At 45.9% G+C, this 20,555-nt stretch overlaps 1 protein-coding gene across 10 annotated transcripts in view; it reads left to right on the top strand.

Annotated features, from left to right (window-relative positions):
• The window catches only part of LOC146866846 (scavenger receptor cysteine-rich domain-containing protein DMBT1-like), a 1,139,300-nt gene that overhangs the window by 232,400 nt on the left and 886,345 nt on the right, over positions 1-20,555 (top strand). For all 10 annotated transcript variants that reach the window (XM_085602006.1, XM_085601995.1, XM_085601984.1 and 7 more), the window contains exon 8: positions 463-613. In XM_085602006.1, the coding sequence (XP_085458132.1) occupies positions 463-613 (151 nt within the window). The remainder of the gene's footprint in view (positions 1-462; positions 614-20,555) is intronic.

Raw genomic sequence — 20,555 nt, 5'->3', positions numbered from 1 at the left:
TTTCCTGTCGAGGGATTTCCCCTGCCTTACACCCTGAATGAGCTGAAGATGCGCAGGAGGGCTTCTGAGTCAGGCAGATCAAGAAAAGTGAGGAGACATTGTGTTCAGGTAAGTGGCGGGGGAGAGCCGCCGACGCCAGAGCAAATGCTTTCCTCCCGGGAGCTTGCGTCCGTTCAGCTAGCGGCCGCCATGTTCCCCCGAGTGTTTGGTCAGAGCTATAAAAAATAATTTTGATAATAACTCATCCAGTTTCTATAAGTGATGGTTACACACTCTTTTGGGTCATAACAATGATCAGAGTACATGGCCCTGATGTTGGTAGAGACATATGTAAATGTTTTTCTTAACTTGTCACAATTTCTGCGGGTATATGTGTAGCTTCTTTTTATTAAACAAAGTCAATTATTCCTCCTCCTGGTTTTCCTATTAATTTGTTATTACACTTGTCCTTCCATCCTTTAGGCAACCCTTCTTGTGGTGGTATCCTGTCTCAGCCATCTGGGACTTTCACCAGCCCCGGTTACCCATATTCCTACCCTGACAATTCTCGGTGCTTGTGGCAGCTGGTGGCACAAAACAACTCCTGCATTCAAGTCACCTTCTCCGGAGCACGGTACGTAATACAGGATAGCCTTTTAATATTTGTCAATTTTTGCTTAACGACAATTCACTTTTGTTTGCACTAAAATATAACCCTTGACATTTTTAGATCACAGCCCATACATGCTTAAGATTTAGGGCCTGATTATGGATTTGACAGATGGTACTCCACCAGTTAAGCTGGAGGAGGAAATTACCTTTACCATCCTGATGGACTCCTGCCCATCAGACCCTGCAGTTTTCTCTGCACATTCAAATTAACCACTGTCACAGTGATTACTTTCACTGTGCATATGTTTAGTGGACAGCTGCTGACCTACATGATAGTGGTTCACTACATTTTCTCAATGTTTTTGTTTTTCAGAAACAAAATCTCAAAGCTGCAGTTTGTTTTAGAAAAAGGAGTTTGCTCCCAGGGTGTGCGGACACTATTGTTCTTTCTGTCCCTCTGTCAGGTTTTTTCTGGCATGAACGAGAGAAAATTAACCCTTACACTGTCCATCCTAAATAAGACAGGTGGTGAAATGTCCTTCCTACGGAGGAAATTTTCTATTGATGGAGCCAAAGGGGGCAGCAGCAGAAATTATAAGCTATGCCCATCTCTAAAAGTAAGAGTTTGGCAGGCAAAATACTCTGCAGTGTTTGAGATGTAGTACCTTGTCCATCAAACTCTAAATTGGGCCCTTAAAATCTTCACAACACAGAAATGAACTAAAACAAGACTCTGGTAATAATGCACCCAATGTCTACTGTTCAGTGTATTCCATTTATATCTAAGTTTTTGAATCTCTTAGTATGGAGCTATTTTATAGAGAGAGAAAGCATCAATGATCAAATGAATCCTACAGGTCAAATTGCTTTTGTAAACAATATATGTAGTGCTTAGTTTGTAAAAAAGATAATAATAATAATAATAAAATTAATACTAAATAGTAAATGCCAATACTTACTATTGTTCTTAGAAGGACGCAGTTCATGCCTTTGTGGATTCCACTCACTTCAACCTAGCATTACCCACTGCCAGTATTCACTGTCTCCTAGCAGCATGTGAACTGTTCTGACCATCAACCATAGAACTATTCAAAACTGGTCGGGTTTTTACAGAGCAAAATATTTTATGTAGATTATTGCTTTTTTTTCATTTACATTTTATTTGAGTTTTTCACCAAAAACAAGAATCAACAGAATAGGAGAGGAGAGAAACAAAGGGACATTCAGAAGTGTCAGAAATGCCACAGTGAAAGCATCAGCATTGCATCATCAATAACCCAAAATACATAATGGGGGTCATTAGTATGGCGGGCGGACATACCCCCAGGAAACGGGACTGCCCGCAATGCATGCGGCGGTCCCGCAACTACAATTAGGATGCGCCTGCCACACTTTCGGGTGCATCCTGCATTGGTAACATTGCGGCGGGCGGTGCTTTCAACACCGCCCGCCGCAATGCCACAAAAGCAAGTTGTGCCTTTCAATGCACAACGTGACAGGCACCGCGAGGTGCCTGCCACGTTGTACATTGAAATGCAGGGGGGTAGCATAGGTACCATCCATGTGCACCACCCACCCCCCAGAATCCCTGGGGGCCCGCTACGGGCCCCCAATGTCAAAGACTGCATGCCTTTCCGTGGCGACGTTGCCGCCACGGAAAGGCATGTCTCAGCCTGCATTCTAATATGGATGGCGGTGTCTACCAGACACCGCCATCATATTGACAACTTTTCCGCCCGGTAGGCAATCGGGCTGATTGCCTACCAGCGGGGTCCCCCCCGCCATAGTAATATGGCAGGGGGAGAATGGCGTGCGGGCGGGAAGGAATGTCGGGCGGATCGCCACAGCCATGCGGGCAGTGGTAATCCGCCCGATATTCTAATGGGCCTCTATGTTCGGTAAAGGACATGTCCACATATACAGAGAAAAATCAGACAGTACCAGTTACATTTGGGATAACATTAGGGGGAAAAGAAGATTGGTCTGGAGATACATCATAAAGAGAATGGCAGCAATAGACACACTGGAAGAGCGCATGGGGGTACGAGTGCAGCAGTAAATGTTTTTGCTTGTGTGCGGATGAGTAACCCAACGGACCTCAACTTAAGTACAATGCAATCACTCTGTCTCCTCATGATAAAGCAATAAATAAGACCGCAATGGCTGCCATATATTTTTGGGTCTGGAGTTAGGTGGCTGTAGTGTAGCATATGTGTCACTACTAGTGACACAATACATTAAGTCCTGAATCCAAGCTTTTACTGTTGGGACAGTTGATCCCCCTAGTGTAGAGAGACTTGTCTCTTAGCGAGAAGCAGAGCAATGTCGCCATATTGCCAAACTTCGGCGGCTAGCGGCCTAAGATAGCTCAACAGTGCCAACTGCAGAGTCGGGCATAGTTTAGATTCAATCATCCGGGAGGGATGGTGAAAAACTTCCTCCAAATCTGCCTGCATTGGTGCACAGTTCCACGCCAAGTGGGAAAAGTCGGCATGCTCTGCTGCACATCTAGAGCAACAATGTGATTTGGAGGGGTCCATTTTCACTCGCAAGTGTGCTGTAGTGTATGTTCTGTGTACATTTTGTTAACGTAAAAATGTATGCCAGTGATTGCTAGAGATGAACCAAAGTTGCTTACAGCAATAAATTCATGTCTTGTCCATTTGGGGCTGTCACAGATCCCTCTCCAAAGCTGCCTGAGCTCCCACCGACCGCTGGTAGAAGAGTCAGAGATAAGTGATATAGTCGGGAGACCAAATGGGCACCACTAGATGACGTGATAAATAATTTGAGTGGGGAAAAATCAGCCGGTTCTGAAGTGTAGAATGAACCTGTCCATATGAGACACATCATGTCCTTCTGTTAGGGCTGCTATAGAGCGCAGCTGGACTTCATGAAAGAGGTCGCCTAAAGTGCGTAGTCCACACAAGGCTAGGGTTTGCTTTGTTAGTGCTCCCCTGGTCGGAGGCAGTCAAGGGTTATCTAGAAGCGATATGTGTGGGGAGTAGAGAAGGTCAATGTTCAGATATCGTTGTAACTTAACAGGTCTAGTTAGTGGTTTGAAGTGTTTGTATCTCTGATGACGTCCTAGGCAGGCCTCAAGGTTTAATGGTGGAGAGCGAGCATGGACGGGCCTGCGACAATTCCAGCTTCAAGTATTGCAGCCTTGCATTGGGATGTTACCAAATAGTACGCAAAATTTGCCTTGCAACTAAATCATACAAATTTAAAACAAAGACGCCATATCCCCCACACTGATACGGCATAGTTAATGTTTGCCAGCTGATTCGAGGCTGCCCACCAGCCTAGACTAGGCTAATGAGCATACTGCGGAGTGTATAAAAAAATGTAGCCATAAGAACTATGAGAATTTTGAGATATCTAAAAAATGGGGCAATGCCATCAATTTGATGATATCAATTCTGCCAGCAATCGACTAAGGTAGTTTAATCCAACGATCAATTTGTGTTGAAAGTCTATCGATTACGAGTTTGTAATGAAGATGGATAACCTCTGTAGTGCTCTGGTGTGAAGAAAACGCCTAGGTAATGGGGTGGGCCCCACGCACCAGCACAGAGGGAAGTCTAAAGTGAAGGGGGCAGTGGCCATCTGTCAATGGAAATATTTCAGATTTTTTCCAGTTTATGACTAGTCCAGAGAACACCCTGATGAGCACAAGTTAGCGAAGAAGGGGAGTGACATTAGTTTCGGGGTCCCTAACAAACAGCATCACATTGGCATATAACGAAGCCAACAGAGGTGTGTGGTGAAATCTTAGTCTGCGATGTAAATGAAACTCCTGGAGATGCCACACAAGGGAGTCCATGGCAATAATGAACAGTAAGGGCGACAGAGGGCACCCCTGTCTGGTGCCCCATAAAAGCATAAATTGATAGGATAGGTTGCCATTAATTCGGAGCCGGTCCAATGGACTCGCATACAGGAGGCGAATGGGATCAGAAAAGCTTGTTGGAACTCCCAGTTTCCGTAATGTGGCATATAAAAAAGACAATTTCAGCGAATCAAACACTTTTTCAGCGTCCAACAATATCGCTGTAGTGGAAAGATCTGAAGTAATTTGGTTAAGGATCGCAAACACTGCGTGAAGGTTAACCAACGTGGATCAATTCAGGGCAAAACCAACCTGGAATGGGAAAATTAGGAAAGGCAAGTGGCAAGGACCTTAGCCAAAATGTTATTGCTTTGATTCAACAAGGATAAGGGTCTGTATGAAGCACAACAGCAAGTAGGCTTGTCCGGCTTAAGAAAAAGGGTAATTACAGCTTCGCGCATCATAGGAGGGAGAGATCCACCCTACAAGGCTTCAGCGTATATTTCCAATAAATGGAGAACCAACAAGGTCCTATAAGTTTTATAAAATATGCTGGATAACCCGTCAGTGCACGGGGCTCGGGTACCACTCAGGTCATCGATGGCATGCGAGATTACAACGGCAGTAATGGGTGAGCCAGGACAAGCTGCTGTCCCTTGTCAAGCCAGACCATAGCCACCTTGGCAAGGTCATTGGAAAGTGCATCATTGGGAGGGGGCATCGAGTGGTATGTAAGCGTGTGTAATACGATTGAAAATCAGCAGTAATGTTCTCATTGCGCATGAGCGATTTGCCATTATACAGTTGAAGATGTGTAATAAAGGAGGATTAGTATTGGGGGCGAAGTAGCCTAGCCAGTGTCCGACCAGGTCTTCACCCAAGCTCGTGTGTGCTAGCAGAGTTAGTTTAACTCATGTGACGCAAGGTCCTGAAAGTCTGAGAGGAGTGTCGCATCGGTGCATTGAAGGGGTGGGTCATCAGGGAGAGATTGCACATAGAACTCCTTCAGCACATTTTCAATAGTCTCAAACTCCCGACATATGGAGCGGAGCACCCTCAACTGTATGGCAATACGTATCCCTCTGATATAATCTTTAAAAGCCTCCCAAAGTATAGCATGATGCAACACTGTACCGGTATTGAGCTGAAAGCACTCCACGCAGGCATCTCTGACCTCAATTTGAAACACATCGTCTAGCAACGCGTCTGCTGGGAAGCGCCAGGGTGCACGCAATCGCACAATATTGTGCATGCAGTAACAGCTAGCATAAACTTGGAGGAAAGATACCAATGGTCTATGCATGACCAGGACACGTGCTGGCTGATAAAATGAATATATATCATATTGATGGAGTGTTGAGCTCGCCAAGCATAAACGAGGAGAAAGGTCTTCAAAATGGAAGTAAGTGCCTGCACCAACAGGGGCTTTGTGATCTGTCCAGTGCCCCTCGTGTCTAAAGATGGATCAAGTGTAAGGTTAAAATTGCATCACATTAGTATACTATCTGTTGATAGTTGGGAAATATGTGTAGATAAACTAGGGAAGAACTCTGGGGAGTCCACATTTGGGACATACGAATTGATTAAGAGAAGGGTGTCAGTCCCCAGAACGCCAGCAATCAAGAGGTAATGACCTGCGGGATCAGCGATCACCTCCCGTGTGGATCTGGATACATAACCCCTGGAGAAGGTACTATAATTTGCAAAGTATCGGTTGTCCCCCCAGTGCAATACAAATCAATTAATAGAGTTCAGGGCATAATGGGTCTCCCGTAAAAATGGCACTTGAACAGCGTTGTGGAAATATAAATTTTTAAGGGTACAGTGGTGCAGGGTCACCCTTTTGTCCACGGGTTCAAAAACCAACAAAGTAGAGATCAGCACTGGAGTAGGAATAAATAACAAGTTTATTAGTCACTCATGAGTGGGACCATGTCGACACAGCACTCTCAAGTGCTGGACGAGGTAGTACACTGAAGTCAGAGAACACAGGTCTTTTATACAGGTTTTCTGCTCAGTAAGCATGTGAACAGAAATAGGGAGAATACGTTTTGGAAATAGTTTTCAGCAAACAAGGGCAGATGAATAACCACTTGGTCAGCAAAGTGGGAGGGGGAGCAGGACTGCTTATGGCAGCAGTAAATGATTGACAGTTAACAGGTGTACTGGCAGCTACAAACTCTCAGCACGTACATTGCTTTTAGCTGAGTCAGGAAGTTAACTAAAATAGATAGCACGAGCCGAGTGAAAAGACTAAAGAATTACGAAGGAAACTTTAATGGACACCACAGCCAAAATGGCTGTAGCTTATGCCAAGTCAAATATTACACGTTTTCCACAGCGTGTCTGGTGAGATAGGACGAGACCTGTCACCCCTTTCGTGGGTTAGAGAGCCCCCTGACATTCCACGTCAGACATTTTAACGTTAGTGTCCCAGACCCATTAACTGGCGATGTCATCTAAACCACAGAAACATGTGTGGACATACACGGTGTGTAGAAAATACATATGCATAGCTAACAACATAATTAATTCCCTGTATAGAGTATCATCAGAATACATAACACAAAATAACCTAAAGACCCATACCCCCACCCACAGCAGATAGCAAACATCCAGTATACGGTGAATCCATCATTTCTGAAACAACAAACTGCTGATTCAAACAGTAGGAGAACTCCTTGGGGCGAGGCTAAACTCAATGACGACCGTAACCTTGATGAGATCATGTACAGCTAGTTAGATTGCAGAACTAGGAGTGTGGGGCTAAAGTTCTGGCGTAATACAATTGGAAAGCACAAGGCCAGCTTGAAGAAAGTTAGCAGGAGGAGGGAAAAACTTTTCAAGAACTATTCACAGGTCCGTCGAGTCTAAATGAAAGGTGGAGGGTGCTTCACCACCAGTAGGGGAGTCAGGTCTGACTCAATGTTGCTTCCAAAAATGTGTGGCCTCAGCAGGTGTATCAAAGACATGGGTTTTGCCATTTATATGAATGCGAAGAAGGGACGTGCATAGCATAGCAGAACAGACGTTCGCTTTCTGGAGTGTGTGTTTAATGTCCATGAATTTATGAAGTGCCTCCTGTACTAGAGGTGTAAAGTCTGGAAATAATGCAAGAGCCATGCCCTGATGTTGGACAGTTCTCCTGTCGCTGGCAAGTCAAAGAGATGCTTTAATGGGATAGTAGTTGAGGAGCTTAGCAATTATCAGTCACGGAGATGGACCGGGTGCTAGTCGGGGGGCAAGCAATCTGCGGGCTCGTTCCACTGAAAATGTTGATGAATATGCCTTCCTGCCAAATAGGTCCTCAAGGATCCACTCATCATAGGTACTTATGGGGCCTGTGTTGGGGGTTTCCGCCATGCCAGCTATACGGATATTATTCCGGCATGACCGCACCACCAAATCTTTCACCTTGGCGTCAACCGTCTTGAGAAGTCGTTTGGCTCTTTCAAGCCTTTTAGCAGTAGCAGGGTGGGTGTACTCCAGATCAGAAAATCGCTGCTCGGCAGCACCAATGCGGGTCTCATGCTGCTTAATACGGACATGCATGCCCTCCAGTCGAGGTGTCAACGTGACAAAACGTGCATCAATCAATTTAAATCCCACCTGTAATTCCACCATGATGACTGCTGCACCATCCAGAGAAGGGCTACTGCCCCTAGTGGCCCTGGGGGGTCTCCACGGGGACCACCACCTTCTTCACGCCAAATGGTTTTAGTTGCATCAGAGGAGAACTGGCACTGTTTGGGATCATTGCGCCCCCATCTTGTTGCAGAAAAGTAGGTCAGCGTGAGGAAAGGCAAATGCCAAAAAAGGGTGGGGCATGACCGTACAGCGCCACCAGTGGAGGCTGATATCCAGACCCCCAGAGAGAAAGGAGAAAGCTATGTGCCCACCTTGGACAAGCGGCAGCGTAGCAACAGGAGCATCCGACTAAGAGGCTATAGCAAGGTAGATTCTGGCGCTGTGGAAAAATACCTCTAGTATAGTGTATAAGGGATAGGCCACAGAGTAAGGTAATAGCCCAGGTATTCGCAAGCATGAACCCGAAGCCTCTTGGGTCCATCAGCTCCTGACTTGTACACCAGGCAGTTGATGGCTACATACAGATGAGGGTCTCAATGGCTCCTGCATATATATCGGTCGGTGAAAGGAACCTCCTGCATCAGGCACAGGTAAAGGTGCTCGTCGCCAGGTCCTCAATGCAGCAGAACCACCCAGCGCCTCTCGATTCAGACAGAGCACAAGTTGCAGCCGAACCAGAAGGGAGGTGGCATTAAATAATGAAGCCCACACTCACTGCCACAGTCCGTTGTCAGATGCGCTATAGCGCACGGCATGCATCTCCGGTTGCGGTGGGGATCCCTGTTCCCACAATGAGCTTCAGGGCCACAGAGAATACCCGGCCTCGATTTCAGCGCCGCAGCCTCACAAGTTGCTGCCCCAACCTTAGTCTCACCCACGACCCCTGTCATCGAGGGGCCTCTTGGGGCCACGTCAGGCCGATCATGGTAGCTTCCAAAGTCCCACTGCGGGCCAGGGCACATCTTCTCTCCCAGTAGCAGCCGCAAGGAAGCTAGAGAAGACAAGAGAGGCTTCATCTGTGAAGAGGTGGCTGCGGTGCGTCATGGTCAAGCAGCCATCTTGGTACTCGGCCTGACCACGCCCCGTCATGCAGATCATTGTTGATTTACTTTGATTTGAAGTGGTGATGCAAGAACTAATGCCTAGAAAGGTTGATCAGATAGGTATTGTGGGGCCCACTGGGTATATATTTGCTTGGCATAAGGATATGGTAAATCAAACTGACTGACCAAGTATAGGTCATGCTTCCTTAGTTAAACTACCACCCAGTCATGGATGTTTCCATTCCAGGCCCCTATATGAACATTAATGTCTGGATTCGAATATTGTTTCTCTCATTACTCCCATTCTCACATCAAAATAGATATCCACCATTGAATATGTACTTAGTCTTTAGGAAAATCAGCAAATTAGGTGATAGTTACATTATCCAGAGACCCCTAAACCTGGGCCGATGGTGGGTTCTGATTAACTGAAAAGAATATTAACACCAAGTTTAACCTTGATGGAGTCTCAGTGTTGTCTGGAAGGTAGCTCTGAATGAGTCTGAGGGGCAAATATATAATTTTTTAGTAATCTCTTTAATCTGGAATTTGGCACATTACTCAAATGCATTGGGCCTTTCCTCCACTTGGGGAATTGGTATTGTCAAATGATTTGCCATCCAAGGTGTATGGTGTTGTACAGCATACTAGCAATAAGTTAACACTTATTGTAAAAACTCATGAATGTTTTTCTTGAAAAGTGTCTGACTGCAGGGGGACACCCCCTCTTCTTCCTGGGTTTAGTACAAGTAGTCTACGCTTTTGCTAAGATTGTTTTTTGAATGCTTATAAATTTAAGCATATTCGTTTTTAATGCACATGCCTGTCTTCACTGGGCATAGATTGTTTACACAAGTCACCCCTGTGTGGAGTGCCTACCTTTTTGCTTGCTCCTTACAATGACTATTGTTGTTTTTAGTACAATTGTTCTTCACTGAGATTTGTTCTACCACTCATTTACTTATCGAATCGGATGTGAAAAAACACATTAGTATCTGTTGGCCTTGGTATCCTCATTGATAGGATTTTTTGTTGTGCAATCTTTACACACAGGTATTTCTTACCATTAGCCAGAGAAATCTGCAGACCCACTGGGCTCCAAGTAGACAGCTGAAATATGTAGACCTGTTTAGATGGCAGGGTAACTTCAATCCATCACTAGTAATCTGTTTAATTCAGTCAAAATACCCACAATTTAAATAATACATAGTGATATTGAAGACTGTTTTAACTTTTCTTTTCTCTGGCACTATGTGATTTTTCTCTCCCTCAAAATAGCTAAAAGAAACTCACACCCAAAATGCTGGTTGTAGCCCATGTGAGTTAAAGTCTAGACTAACCCTGGGCGGACAACTGCGCTACGCTCGTGAAGTTTGTGTAGTTTGTGCTACTTCGCACTACGCGAATTGCACGTAGCACAGTGCAAAATCGCGTAGCGTAGCTGGCATTTTTTGCTCGCTCGCGGTCCTCAACGTCAAGTTGGCGACCACGAGCGAGCAAAATGACATCCCGGTGAGACTTTTTCCCTGTTCGCGATCAGCAACATCAAGTTGCCGATCACGAGCGTGGAAAATAAACCTCCCGGCGAGATTCTCAATGCGGGGAGGTCAGATTTCTCATTGCGAGTGGTCGCGTATGCTCACGACCGCTCGCGATATGAAACTACCAGTCCACGTTGAGAAAGCTGCCACTCGATTAAAAATCTACTAGAGCGGCAGAAAACAACCGCTTGCACTGTGCAAGATGTCGTTTGCAATGATTGCATAGTGCGGACAAGCATCCGGCACTGTGCAATCATCGCGAACAGCGTACTACACAGTTCGTGTAGCGCTATGCATATCTCGTGTAGTGCGAAGTGCACTTTGCGTAGCTACGCGTAGCGCTACTACGTGAACTATGCCCAGGGTTAGTCTAGACATGCCAGATGATGAAGCATGCTACAATTGGGTGGATAAGACCTGGCAATTCTCAGTGGCATATCTGGCTCCAGTCAGTATTGACAAATATAAAAAGCTCTCTTTTTCCTTACTGTGTGTTTTGCAATTGATAAGGAGGACAGAAGAATAGGTCTTAAAGATCCTCTATCCCCTCTTGTGTTTGTATGTTATAAAGGCTGCCTAGAACCATACATGACCTTTTCTCTATGGTGTAGAGTTGTATGTGTGAAATATGGTTAGGAATTGTACAGAGCATACCCTTGCAGTACAAAATACTATGTCACAACACGTTCTGAAACATTTCAGACATTGAATGCGTGCTGTGCAATCCAACAGACATGCAATGTATGGAATGTTTAGATAAATTAGAAATGTCTCCTTCTTATCACCAGCTTCAAGGAGTAGTTTGGTTTTGATGCAGAGCTTGGTCTTGCCTTTTTATTAGACCAGATTTTGCGTCCAAACTATGGGTGATTACTCTGATCTGCCCAAGAAACAACAAGTAATGCACCCTTGAACCAAAGTGGTGCAAAGCAGCACAACTCACTATTTGATAAAAGGGCACCCTTTCCAATTGCAAAATACCTTTTGTGCTGGAAAGTAAATGACCTTTGCTGGGAATTACCATCTTTTTTTGGTTTTCCCCAGGGTTTTCCTTTTGTTGCTGAACCCGTTTTTGTTGACCATCGGGCTCTGCCCTCCTAATCAGTGGTGGAGTGTTTGTGCTCTCTCATAATAAACATAGTAAAATTGGCATACATCTGATTGCCACATCTAATTTACTTATAAATCCCTACTATATGTTACTGCATGTACCCAGGGCCTATAAATTAAATTCTACTAGTGGACTGCAGCACTCCTTGTGCCACCTTCTAAAATAGCACTGCAAAGTATGCCCCTTCGGTGTGATAAATTAGGTCGTTAATTGGTGGGGGTGTGAGCCCACTAAATAAACCTGGGCTTAAATCTTTGGTAGCTTGGCACGAAAGCAGTCAGGTTTAACTCAGAGGCAATGTGTAAAGTATTTGTCCAGTACTCAAACAGTGAAAAAGTGAAAACACAACACAAGAAAAATACCCCACCAATTTAGAAAAATGTAGTAAAATGTCATTAATTATTTGACACCTAAAAAACTAAAATCCAATTTGTAGAACCAGAGTTATACATTTTTAATGTTTAAAGTGAAAAATAGCACCTGAAAGATCAAAGCACCAACCTCGGACATAGAGTGGCAAAAGACTAGGGCAAAGTAGAAAGTTATGACCTACTGCAATGGAGTGCAGTTCAAATACACAAAGTGGGCTGTGCCTGGTCTCCCCTTATCTTCGGGCTTGAAATACATTTCTCAGAAAAATGTCTGAGAAGGTAAAGTTCAGCAGGGCAAAGCAACCAGAGGTGTCCTAGGACCAGAAGGCTTCACCGTCGGGGAGCAGTTGAACAAAGTCTGAGTGAAGAGTATTACGTTCTGACTTAGTCTCTTTTTTGGAAACCGAAAATCTCCAGTGGGCAAAGCTGCAGGTTGTATCCAACAATGGCTCCCTGAGGCCAGATATCCTTCCAGAGAGGAGCCATTTAACAGGATTTGCTGCTGTAGAGAAGAACTTAGTAGGAGCTATCACAAAGTCAGGCCATCCGGCGATGACCTTGGGCAAATCGGTGAGCAGGTACAGCCAGTCTCCTTTTGGTTCTCAGGACATTTTTTGGCAGAAAAGTTCCCAAGTCGTTGATTTGGGCTATAGGGGCACCTTTAGCACCCCTTCCAAGGGTCAGCACTCACTCAGTCTGCATCCAGGTGTGGGTTTTAAGATGGTTGGAGCCTTTTCTAACCCTGAGGCTCTATCTGGAGGCCAATCATCTTGCTCATTGAGTCACTCTGGTAGCCCTGGGTTCAAGCAGAAAAGTAGGTCTAGCAGCAGGACAGTCCTCTGAGGACACAGAATAGGCTTCAGGCATCAGGGTAGTCTTCTAAAGAACACAGCAAGCCACAGGCAGCAGGGCAGTCCTCTGAGAATCCCCCTCAGACGTGAACTAAGAAGGGGATCTGAGGGCCCTTACTTTATGTAAACACACGCCCCTGGAATGTACCCGTGGTAGGAAACTAGAGGCTATGGGGTCTCAAGGGTGAGATGGCCTCCCAGAACACTAACAGAGCTACCCAAGATTCCTAAATGTTTAATTATGCATCCCTTACAGTCCTACTCAGTATCACTTATTGGACATATTCACAAATATGAGGGTTTGTCCTAACACACAACTATATGTCATGTTTAATCATAGGACAACCCACACTCTCCAAAAACCTAGTTGTATTAAGAGCAGGCCTGCAACTGGAGTCAGAGAGGCACTTCTAACTAAGAGTTGACTCGTGATTAAAGTGTTTTAAAACCAATATGGCATCCTAAAAAACATTTTTATTCTCTAGACATGACACTTGGTATTAAAACCAGTTGTGGGGATAAGGGGAATTAGTACCCCATTACCACCTTTACCATCAACATGTTTCTGCCTTGTGGCTCATGTGAGTCTGTGGCATTCTTCAGGACAGGAATACTGGATCCTAGTGTTGCAACTATATACCTGGTGCCAGCTTTGAAGTAGAAGAAGCTTCTGGATTTCTTCTCCCCCAAGCTCCTCCTACCTCCCTGCCCCAGTCCCAGGATGTCTGGGGGCAAAAAAGTCTAGTGTGAAGTACTCTGTGTGTTGGTTGAGGAAGTTTCTTTGAAGTGCAAATGGGTCTGTGCACAGCTCGGCCACTCCTATGCTGTCACTGTCAGGTTGGCTCATCCTTCCAACACCCACTCCCTCTATTGTCTAGCTGTCTGGGAGGAATACACACAGGCAAACTGCCAACTGCACCTAGTCATGTAACCTAGGAAGCAGACTACAGGTACCAAATGGTTAGGGCAAGAAAATGACAGCTTTCTAAAAGTATAACTCACACGATATATAGGGTAGCAGGGAGAAAAAGCAGTGGGCAAGGGAACATGGGGCACAACTAGGTTGTGGACGAAAACCCTCACTCACCCGAGGGTGACATGCTTCATCATTGGGTTCATCCAACACATGGGGACTGCAAGGTACCCCATGTGGGCTACGACTTCACCCCAGGGGGAAGGAGCAGGAGTGCGGAGCACGTGTTGGATCTACCAACTCAAAATGGTGGGGCAGAGTGCAAGAAAAAAGTGAAAAGTGATTACAAACTACCTACATAGGGGCAACAACTTTATTCTTCCTTCCATCTGTGGTAGTGATTAAAAAGCAAGTGAAGATAGGGTTAAATATATATACCCTAACCATTAATCGGTCAACATGTTTCTGCCATAAGGACAATTAAGTTCTGGGCATTCGTCAGGACCTGTAGACCTTAGTCACTCTGCTAGTAAGGGTGCAACAAAAATAATCAATGAAATATATGAAGTACTTAGGCCTCTATACTTGACCAAAATTATGTGTCATCAATGTTGTTGGTCAGAAGGCTCTAAACATCATTGTATATATATTCCCCCTCAACCGTCCAGAGTCAGGCTGGAGAACCCGAACGGTATTCTAGAGAAACCGACAGAGGTGATTGACTCTGTGGACGGTTGAGGGGGAATATATACAATGATGTTTAGAGCCTTCTGACCAACAACATTGATGACACATAAATTTGGTCAAGTGCGCTCCTGGTCTTGAGTTCGAGGCCCTCCTCCACCCGCAGGCTCCCACCTGCGCCTTATTAATGGTGGTCCAGTTGTGAGTCTGCCTTTGTTTTCCTTTGCCTTCTCATCTCTTGTTCTGCTTTTCTAGCCTTTTTCATTTTCTATTTTTCTTTTGTATTTCTCTTTTTCCCCTTATTCTGTGCCTCTTTTTATCCCTCCATTGCCACTGCTCTTTCCCTGTGGCCCATCCCCTTCCAGCGCTGCTTCCTACCTCCCAGGTGACAGCCCCTCCCACCTCTCTACCACTACTTAATGTCAGTCGAGCCACTGACGCACGTATCTGCGCCTGTCTACACCTGGACCATGCCTAGCGCCACAGACCCTGGTCCCCACATCTTTCACCACTACGATGCCAGCTTCCTCCATGCTCTCAAATATGGAAGAATGACTGCCGGCAACCTTGCGTCGCCGCATGACACCCAAGGCCTGTTTACCTGCCGCAAATGCAACTTCTCCTGCCTCCGAACACCAGACCCACCAACCGCACGGACCCCAAGAACCAGACAAGACCACCTCAACTGCATCCTACTCAACACACGCTTACTCAACATACACGTTGTGGAGATCCAGGACCTGCTTGACTCCATCTCCCCTGATGTCGCATTCTTCTCCGAATCCTTGATGAACCCTCACCTCAGCCATGGACATCTCCACTGCCATCCCCAATGTTTACAAAATCATCCACAAGGAGCATACCAATTGACCAGGAAGCGGCATCACCATCGTACATAAAAACAACCTCCACCACACAACAAACTCTGATGACCACTCACCGAGTAGGGAGCACCTCCACTTCCTGACCCAGACCAACCCAAACACGGCACTCTCATCTACAGACCTCCGGACCCCTTCCCCTCTTCAGTGAATCCATAGTCGACTTCATTGCACCCCACTCTCTCGCCTCAATGGACCTCATCCTCCTCGGCGACCTCAATTCCCACCAGGGAAACCTCAAGGACCACAGCACCTCATCCCTACTGGAGAACTTCGCCACCATCGGACTCAAGCAACTGGTCACCTCCCTAACCCACTCTGCAGTACTCTCGCTTGACCCCAACTTCTCCGCAACAACAACATCACCTCCAAACTATATTGCACTGACCAACACTGCACCCACTTCTCCTTCACCAAACCTACCGAACACCACCGCACCGACTGCTACTCGCACAGAAGCTAGAACAAGGTCTCCGAAGAACAACTTGTCACCTTCCACCGCAAAAGCCCACCCTCAACCTCCAAGGACGCCATCACCTCGGCACGCAGCCTCCAACTATGGATCTCCGACTGCACCAACACACTGGTGCCACCTCAGACCCCTGCCCCACCACATTTTCAACTGAGCCAGCACCACGATTGAACCCGAAGTCTGCCGCACAATCAACTGCTCCGTCGAGTCCGCCACCTTCCCTGGAGACTGGAAACACGCAGATATCAACCCGCTATTGAGAAAACCCTCTGCCCTTCTGATGGACCTCAGGAATTACACATCCATCTCTCTGCTCCTCTTCCCAGCCAAAGTAATCGAGAAGGCCATCAATGCCCAACTCACCAAATTCAACTAAACAAACCACACCCTGGACACCTCCCAATCAGGCTTCAGAAGCAAACACAGCACTGAGACTGCACTCCTCGCTGCCACAGACAGCAACCGTATTCTCCTCAGCCATGGCGAAACCGCAGCCCTCAGCCTCCTGGACCTCTTTGCTGCATTCAACACTGTCTCCCACCACACCCTCTGCACAAGACTTCATGACACTGGCATCCACAGGAAAGCCCTAGTGTGGATCCTCTCCTTCCTCACAGGCAGAACCCAGGGCGTTAAACTGCCTTTGTTCTCCTCAGAACCTATAGAGATCAGATGCGTAGTTCCTCAGGGCATCTCTCTGAGCCCCACCCTTCTCAATATCTGCATGGCCCATCTTGCTGCCATCCTCAGAAACCACAGACTCAACATCGGCTCCAACGCCGGTGAGACCCAACTGATTCTCTCCCTCACCAACGAACCTACAGCCGCTAAGAGCAACTTTCATAAAGGGATGAAGGCAGTTACCGCCACTGCCTGGATAAAGGACAGTAGCCTCAAACTCAACACCGACAAATGTGAAGTCCTCATCCTGGGCACCACTCCCACCGCCTGCGATGAATCCTGGTGGCCCGCAACGCTTGGACTCCCCTAACACCTACCAACCACGCACAAAACCTTGGCATCATTCTCAACTCTTCGTGCTCAATGAACTGCCAAATCAATGCCATCTCACCCTCCTGCTTCCACACGCTCCCCACTGAGTCCAGGAGAACGGTCACCCAGGTGCTCTTCAGCAGCAAGCTCGACTACGGCAATGCACTCTATACCGGCAAAACTTCAAAAGAAATTGCAGAGCATCCAGAACGCCTCCACCAGACTTATCTTGGACATCCCCCACCGCAGCCACATCTCCAGTCATCTGAGAGACTTTGACTGGCTACAGATCAGCAAAAGAATCACCTTCAAGCTCCTCACACACGCCTACAAAGCTCTCCACAAAACCGGACCTGCATATCTTAACCACCGCCTCTCCTTCTACACACCTACCAGACATCTCCACCCTGGGCACTATTTCACGGATCCGCAAGACCTCGACCAGAGGAATATACTTCTCCTACCTCACTGCGAGGACCTGCAACACTCTACCTCTATATCTCAGGCAATCACCTTATCTCCTTCAATTCAGGAAGGACCTCAAGACCTGGTTCTTTGACTGAACTGTATACTCCATTCCCTCCCCACGCTGTGAGACCCTAATGGGTGATTTGCCGTGCTCTATAAGAATCCTGATTGATTGATTGATTGATTGATTGATTGATTGATTGATTGATTGATTGATTAGAGTCTTATAAGTGAGTCAAATCTGCCAATCTGCTGTAAGCCAACTTTACCATTTTTAAGGGAGTGCACACAAGCACTTAAGCACTGGTTAACAGTGGTAAAGTGCACAAAGTCCAATGGCCAACGAAAACTAATTCAGCTAAACAGAAGGGGAGAAATCAAAAGGTTTGGGGGCAGACAACACCAAGGCTGAGAGGTCCAACACCAGTCCTGTTCCTGCAGCCTGAGTATGCAGTTTAAAATTTCAATATAGACCTGGCAAAACAAACCTTTTTTATGAGGCCTAAACCTTCCTTTTTACTTCCAATAGGTCACCCTTATGGTAGGCCCTAAATGTCCAAAGGGTAGGTTGTAGTTGAAAAGTGGACTTTTATATTTAATGTTTTACATGTCATTTTTCACAATGGCAAGGCTGACTCTCCTATGGGAAAACACTTTGTTACATTATAAAACATTGTAATTGTAAGAATTTAGGTTATTGGTTGAAGGGGTGGAAGCCCTACTCAAGCAACAGTGACAGGATGAGCCATAAAAGTCACAAAATTAACATGTGCTTTACCCTTTGGTAGCTTAGTATAAAAGCAGTCAGGCATAAATGTAAGGTGCTGTGTAAAGAATTTATGCAGCACACATGGTGATAAAGTAAAAAACAACACAAGAAAAATACCAAGTCAAATTAGGAAAATAGAGAAACATTCAGTAAATAAAATGATAACAGAACAAAATAAAATTGCATTAGTAGAACCACAGATATTCAGTATTAAAGTTTTAGGTGAAAATAGCACGTAAAAGCAGAAAGCGTTATTCGTGGTCATCTGATCGAGCTAGACCAGCAGAAAGTCAGAAGTTCAGGCCAACTAAAATGAAGCACGAGTCAGTTACAGGAACCAGGTTAGTTCTGCTGAAAATGTTGTCAAAGCCTGGCGTAAAGTGAGCCATTCATGGTGAAATAGGCCTTAAAGAGGAGGGAGAACATTGTGGATGGTCGTCGATGTAGCAGGAAGAGCAGGCCGGTGATTGCAGGCTGTCATTGCAGTAGCGCAAACAGCTGGTAGGGCGTTGCGGATGGTCGTTGCTGGAGCTTTGCATTGGCAGTCAGCGCTGTCGTGCAAAGTGCAGAACTTCGCTGTAGCACAGTGTCGAGTTCAACAGAGCTTTTCATTGGTGGTCATTGTGTGTGGCAGAGTCTTGTGTCAAACGGGCCCATTCGTGGTCATGCAAAGTCCAAAAACCTCAGGATTTCACCTTTCTTCTTCAGAGCAGTCCAACTAATGTCAAATGAAGGGGCCAGAACCTGGGGAGGCACTTCATGGAGAACAGAAACTAAATGCAGTAGAAGCCAGCAGGGCTCAGATGTCCAGAAGCAGCAGTTCAGCTGGGCAGTTGCATGAAGGCCTCTGGAGCTTGCTGTGTCCCTGCAGCTGAAATAGGAGGTCAGCCAACTGACCCTTGGAGGAAATCAGGTTAGTCTGGGATAAAGGAGAGCAGTTCCAGTCTTCCCTCTCAGACAGCAAGGAAGTCCTCAAGCAGCCGACAGTCCTCTGGCAGAAGGGCAGTCCTTCTTCTTTGATGTCTACAGGTACAGGAATGTTCTGATGAGTGGCTCTGGAAGTGCTCTATTTATACCTGGTGCTGGCCATTATGTGTGTGGGGAACCATGTCCCTCCCACATCTGGTTATTGAAAGTTCTTCCCTTCCCCTGTCAAGGCTCCAATCTGTCTATAGTGACAATAGGCTGGTCTCAGGGTCCTATATGTGTGCTGGAGGAAAGCACTCTGAAGTATAAGTAAGGCTAGGAACTGCTTCTCCCTCACCCATCCTGGCAGGATGGACCATCCTGCCCACACACAGTCCTGTTTGTGTCACTGTTTAGGAGGAATTCACAGTCCTCAATGGCAGGTAGTACAATATACAATGGAGTATATGTGAATTAAATGTACCAATAAGGTGTTGGCCAATTTTAACATGTTGTAGGGAGAGAGCCCAAGCACTTAAGTAATGTTTAGTAGTGGTAAACTGCACAGAGTCCTAAAAGCCAAATGGGTTCGACAAAAGAAGGAAGTGAACGCAAAAGATTTGGGGTGACCTTGCAGAGAGGTTCAGGTCCCAAAATAATGCTTCATTTTAGTTTCAGAGAAGCTAGAAAAATTATTCAGGGCTAAATAGCTATTTAAAACCCAACTAAATGGTCAAATTGGATTTTATATTACTATTTCAGAAATTATTCTTTTTTTAGAAAGTTTCAGTTTTCCTGCCTAAGTCAAAAGGGGCCTTTCTGCCAGGTTTCAGTGTTGCATCACTGCTGATGCCTCCCATGTGGTGAAGTGTAGATTGCTCACAGACAGTGGACAAAGAGCTTGGGTGTGGAGAGGTGTTTTTCTTCCTTGAGCAGGATGGCCTGGAGCTGTACCTAGCCCTTTCCTGAACTTCAAATATGCCTTTCCTGTCGCTGGCAGATGTAGCTCACACCTAGGCCTGCCTGTTTTATCTTCTAGTCAGCTTGGCTCGAAACCCAGTGAAGGAGGGTCGCTGGCCCAGGATTGATTTGGAGTGGCCACAAGGGAAGTAGTTGCCAAATTTCATAGCCACACTTCTGAGTAGACACAGAAAGCTCTGACCAGGGGCCTAAAGGTTCTGCCACATTGGATTTAGGGAGAGATGGTACTGTGGGTTTGTTTACAGTAACATATTCAGAAAGTGAAATGTTTGTTGTAGATGGAGACCTGTGCCTGTTAATCAAATGCAGTAAAAGGAGTAATAATTACCAAAACTCATGTTCTGTTGTGCTTGGTAGGCGGGATGTGCTGTTTTTAATTGTTCGTTCCAACAGTGAAATCACACGCAAAACAGCATTCAGAAAGTGCTCTATAAGTGGGTGGGGTAGGCAAAATGAGGCCATTTATTAGTTAATGTGCTCTCTATCAATTAGTATTCCAAACCACGCACTATACAAATTTTTGGGAAAATGTATTTTAAAATACACCACTGCACTCCATT

This window comes from Triturus cristatus, chromosome 1_2 (genome assembly GCF_964204655.1).
Source record: "Triturus cristatus chromosome 1_2, aTriCri1.1, whole genome shotgun sequence".
Taxonomy (NCBI): Eukaryota; Metazoa; Chordata; class Amphibia; order Caudata; family Salamandridae; genus Triturus; species Triturus cristatus.
This window is presented reverse-complemented; position numbering and strand designations above follow the sequence as displayed.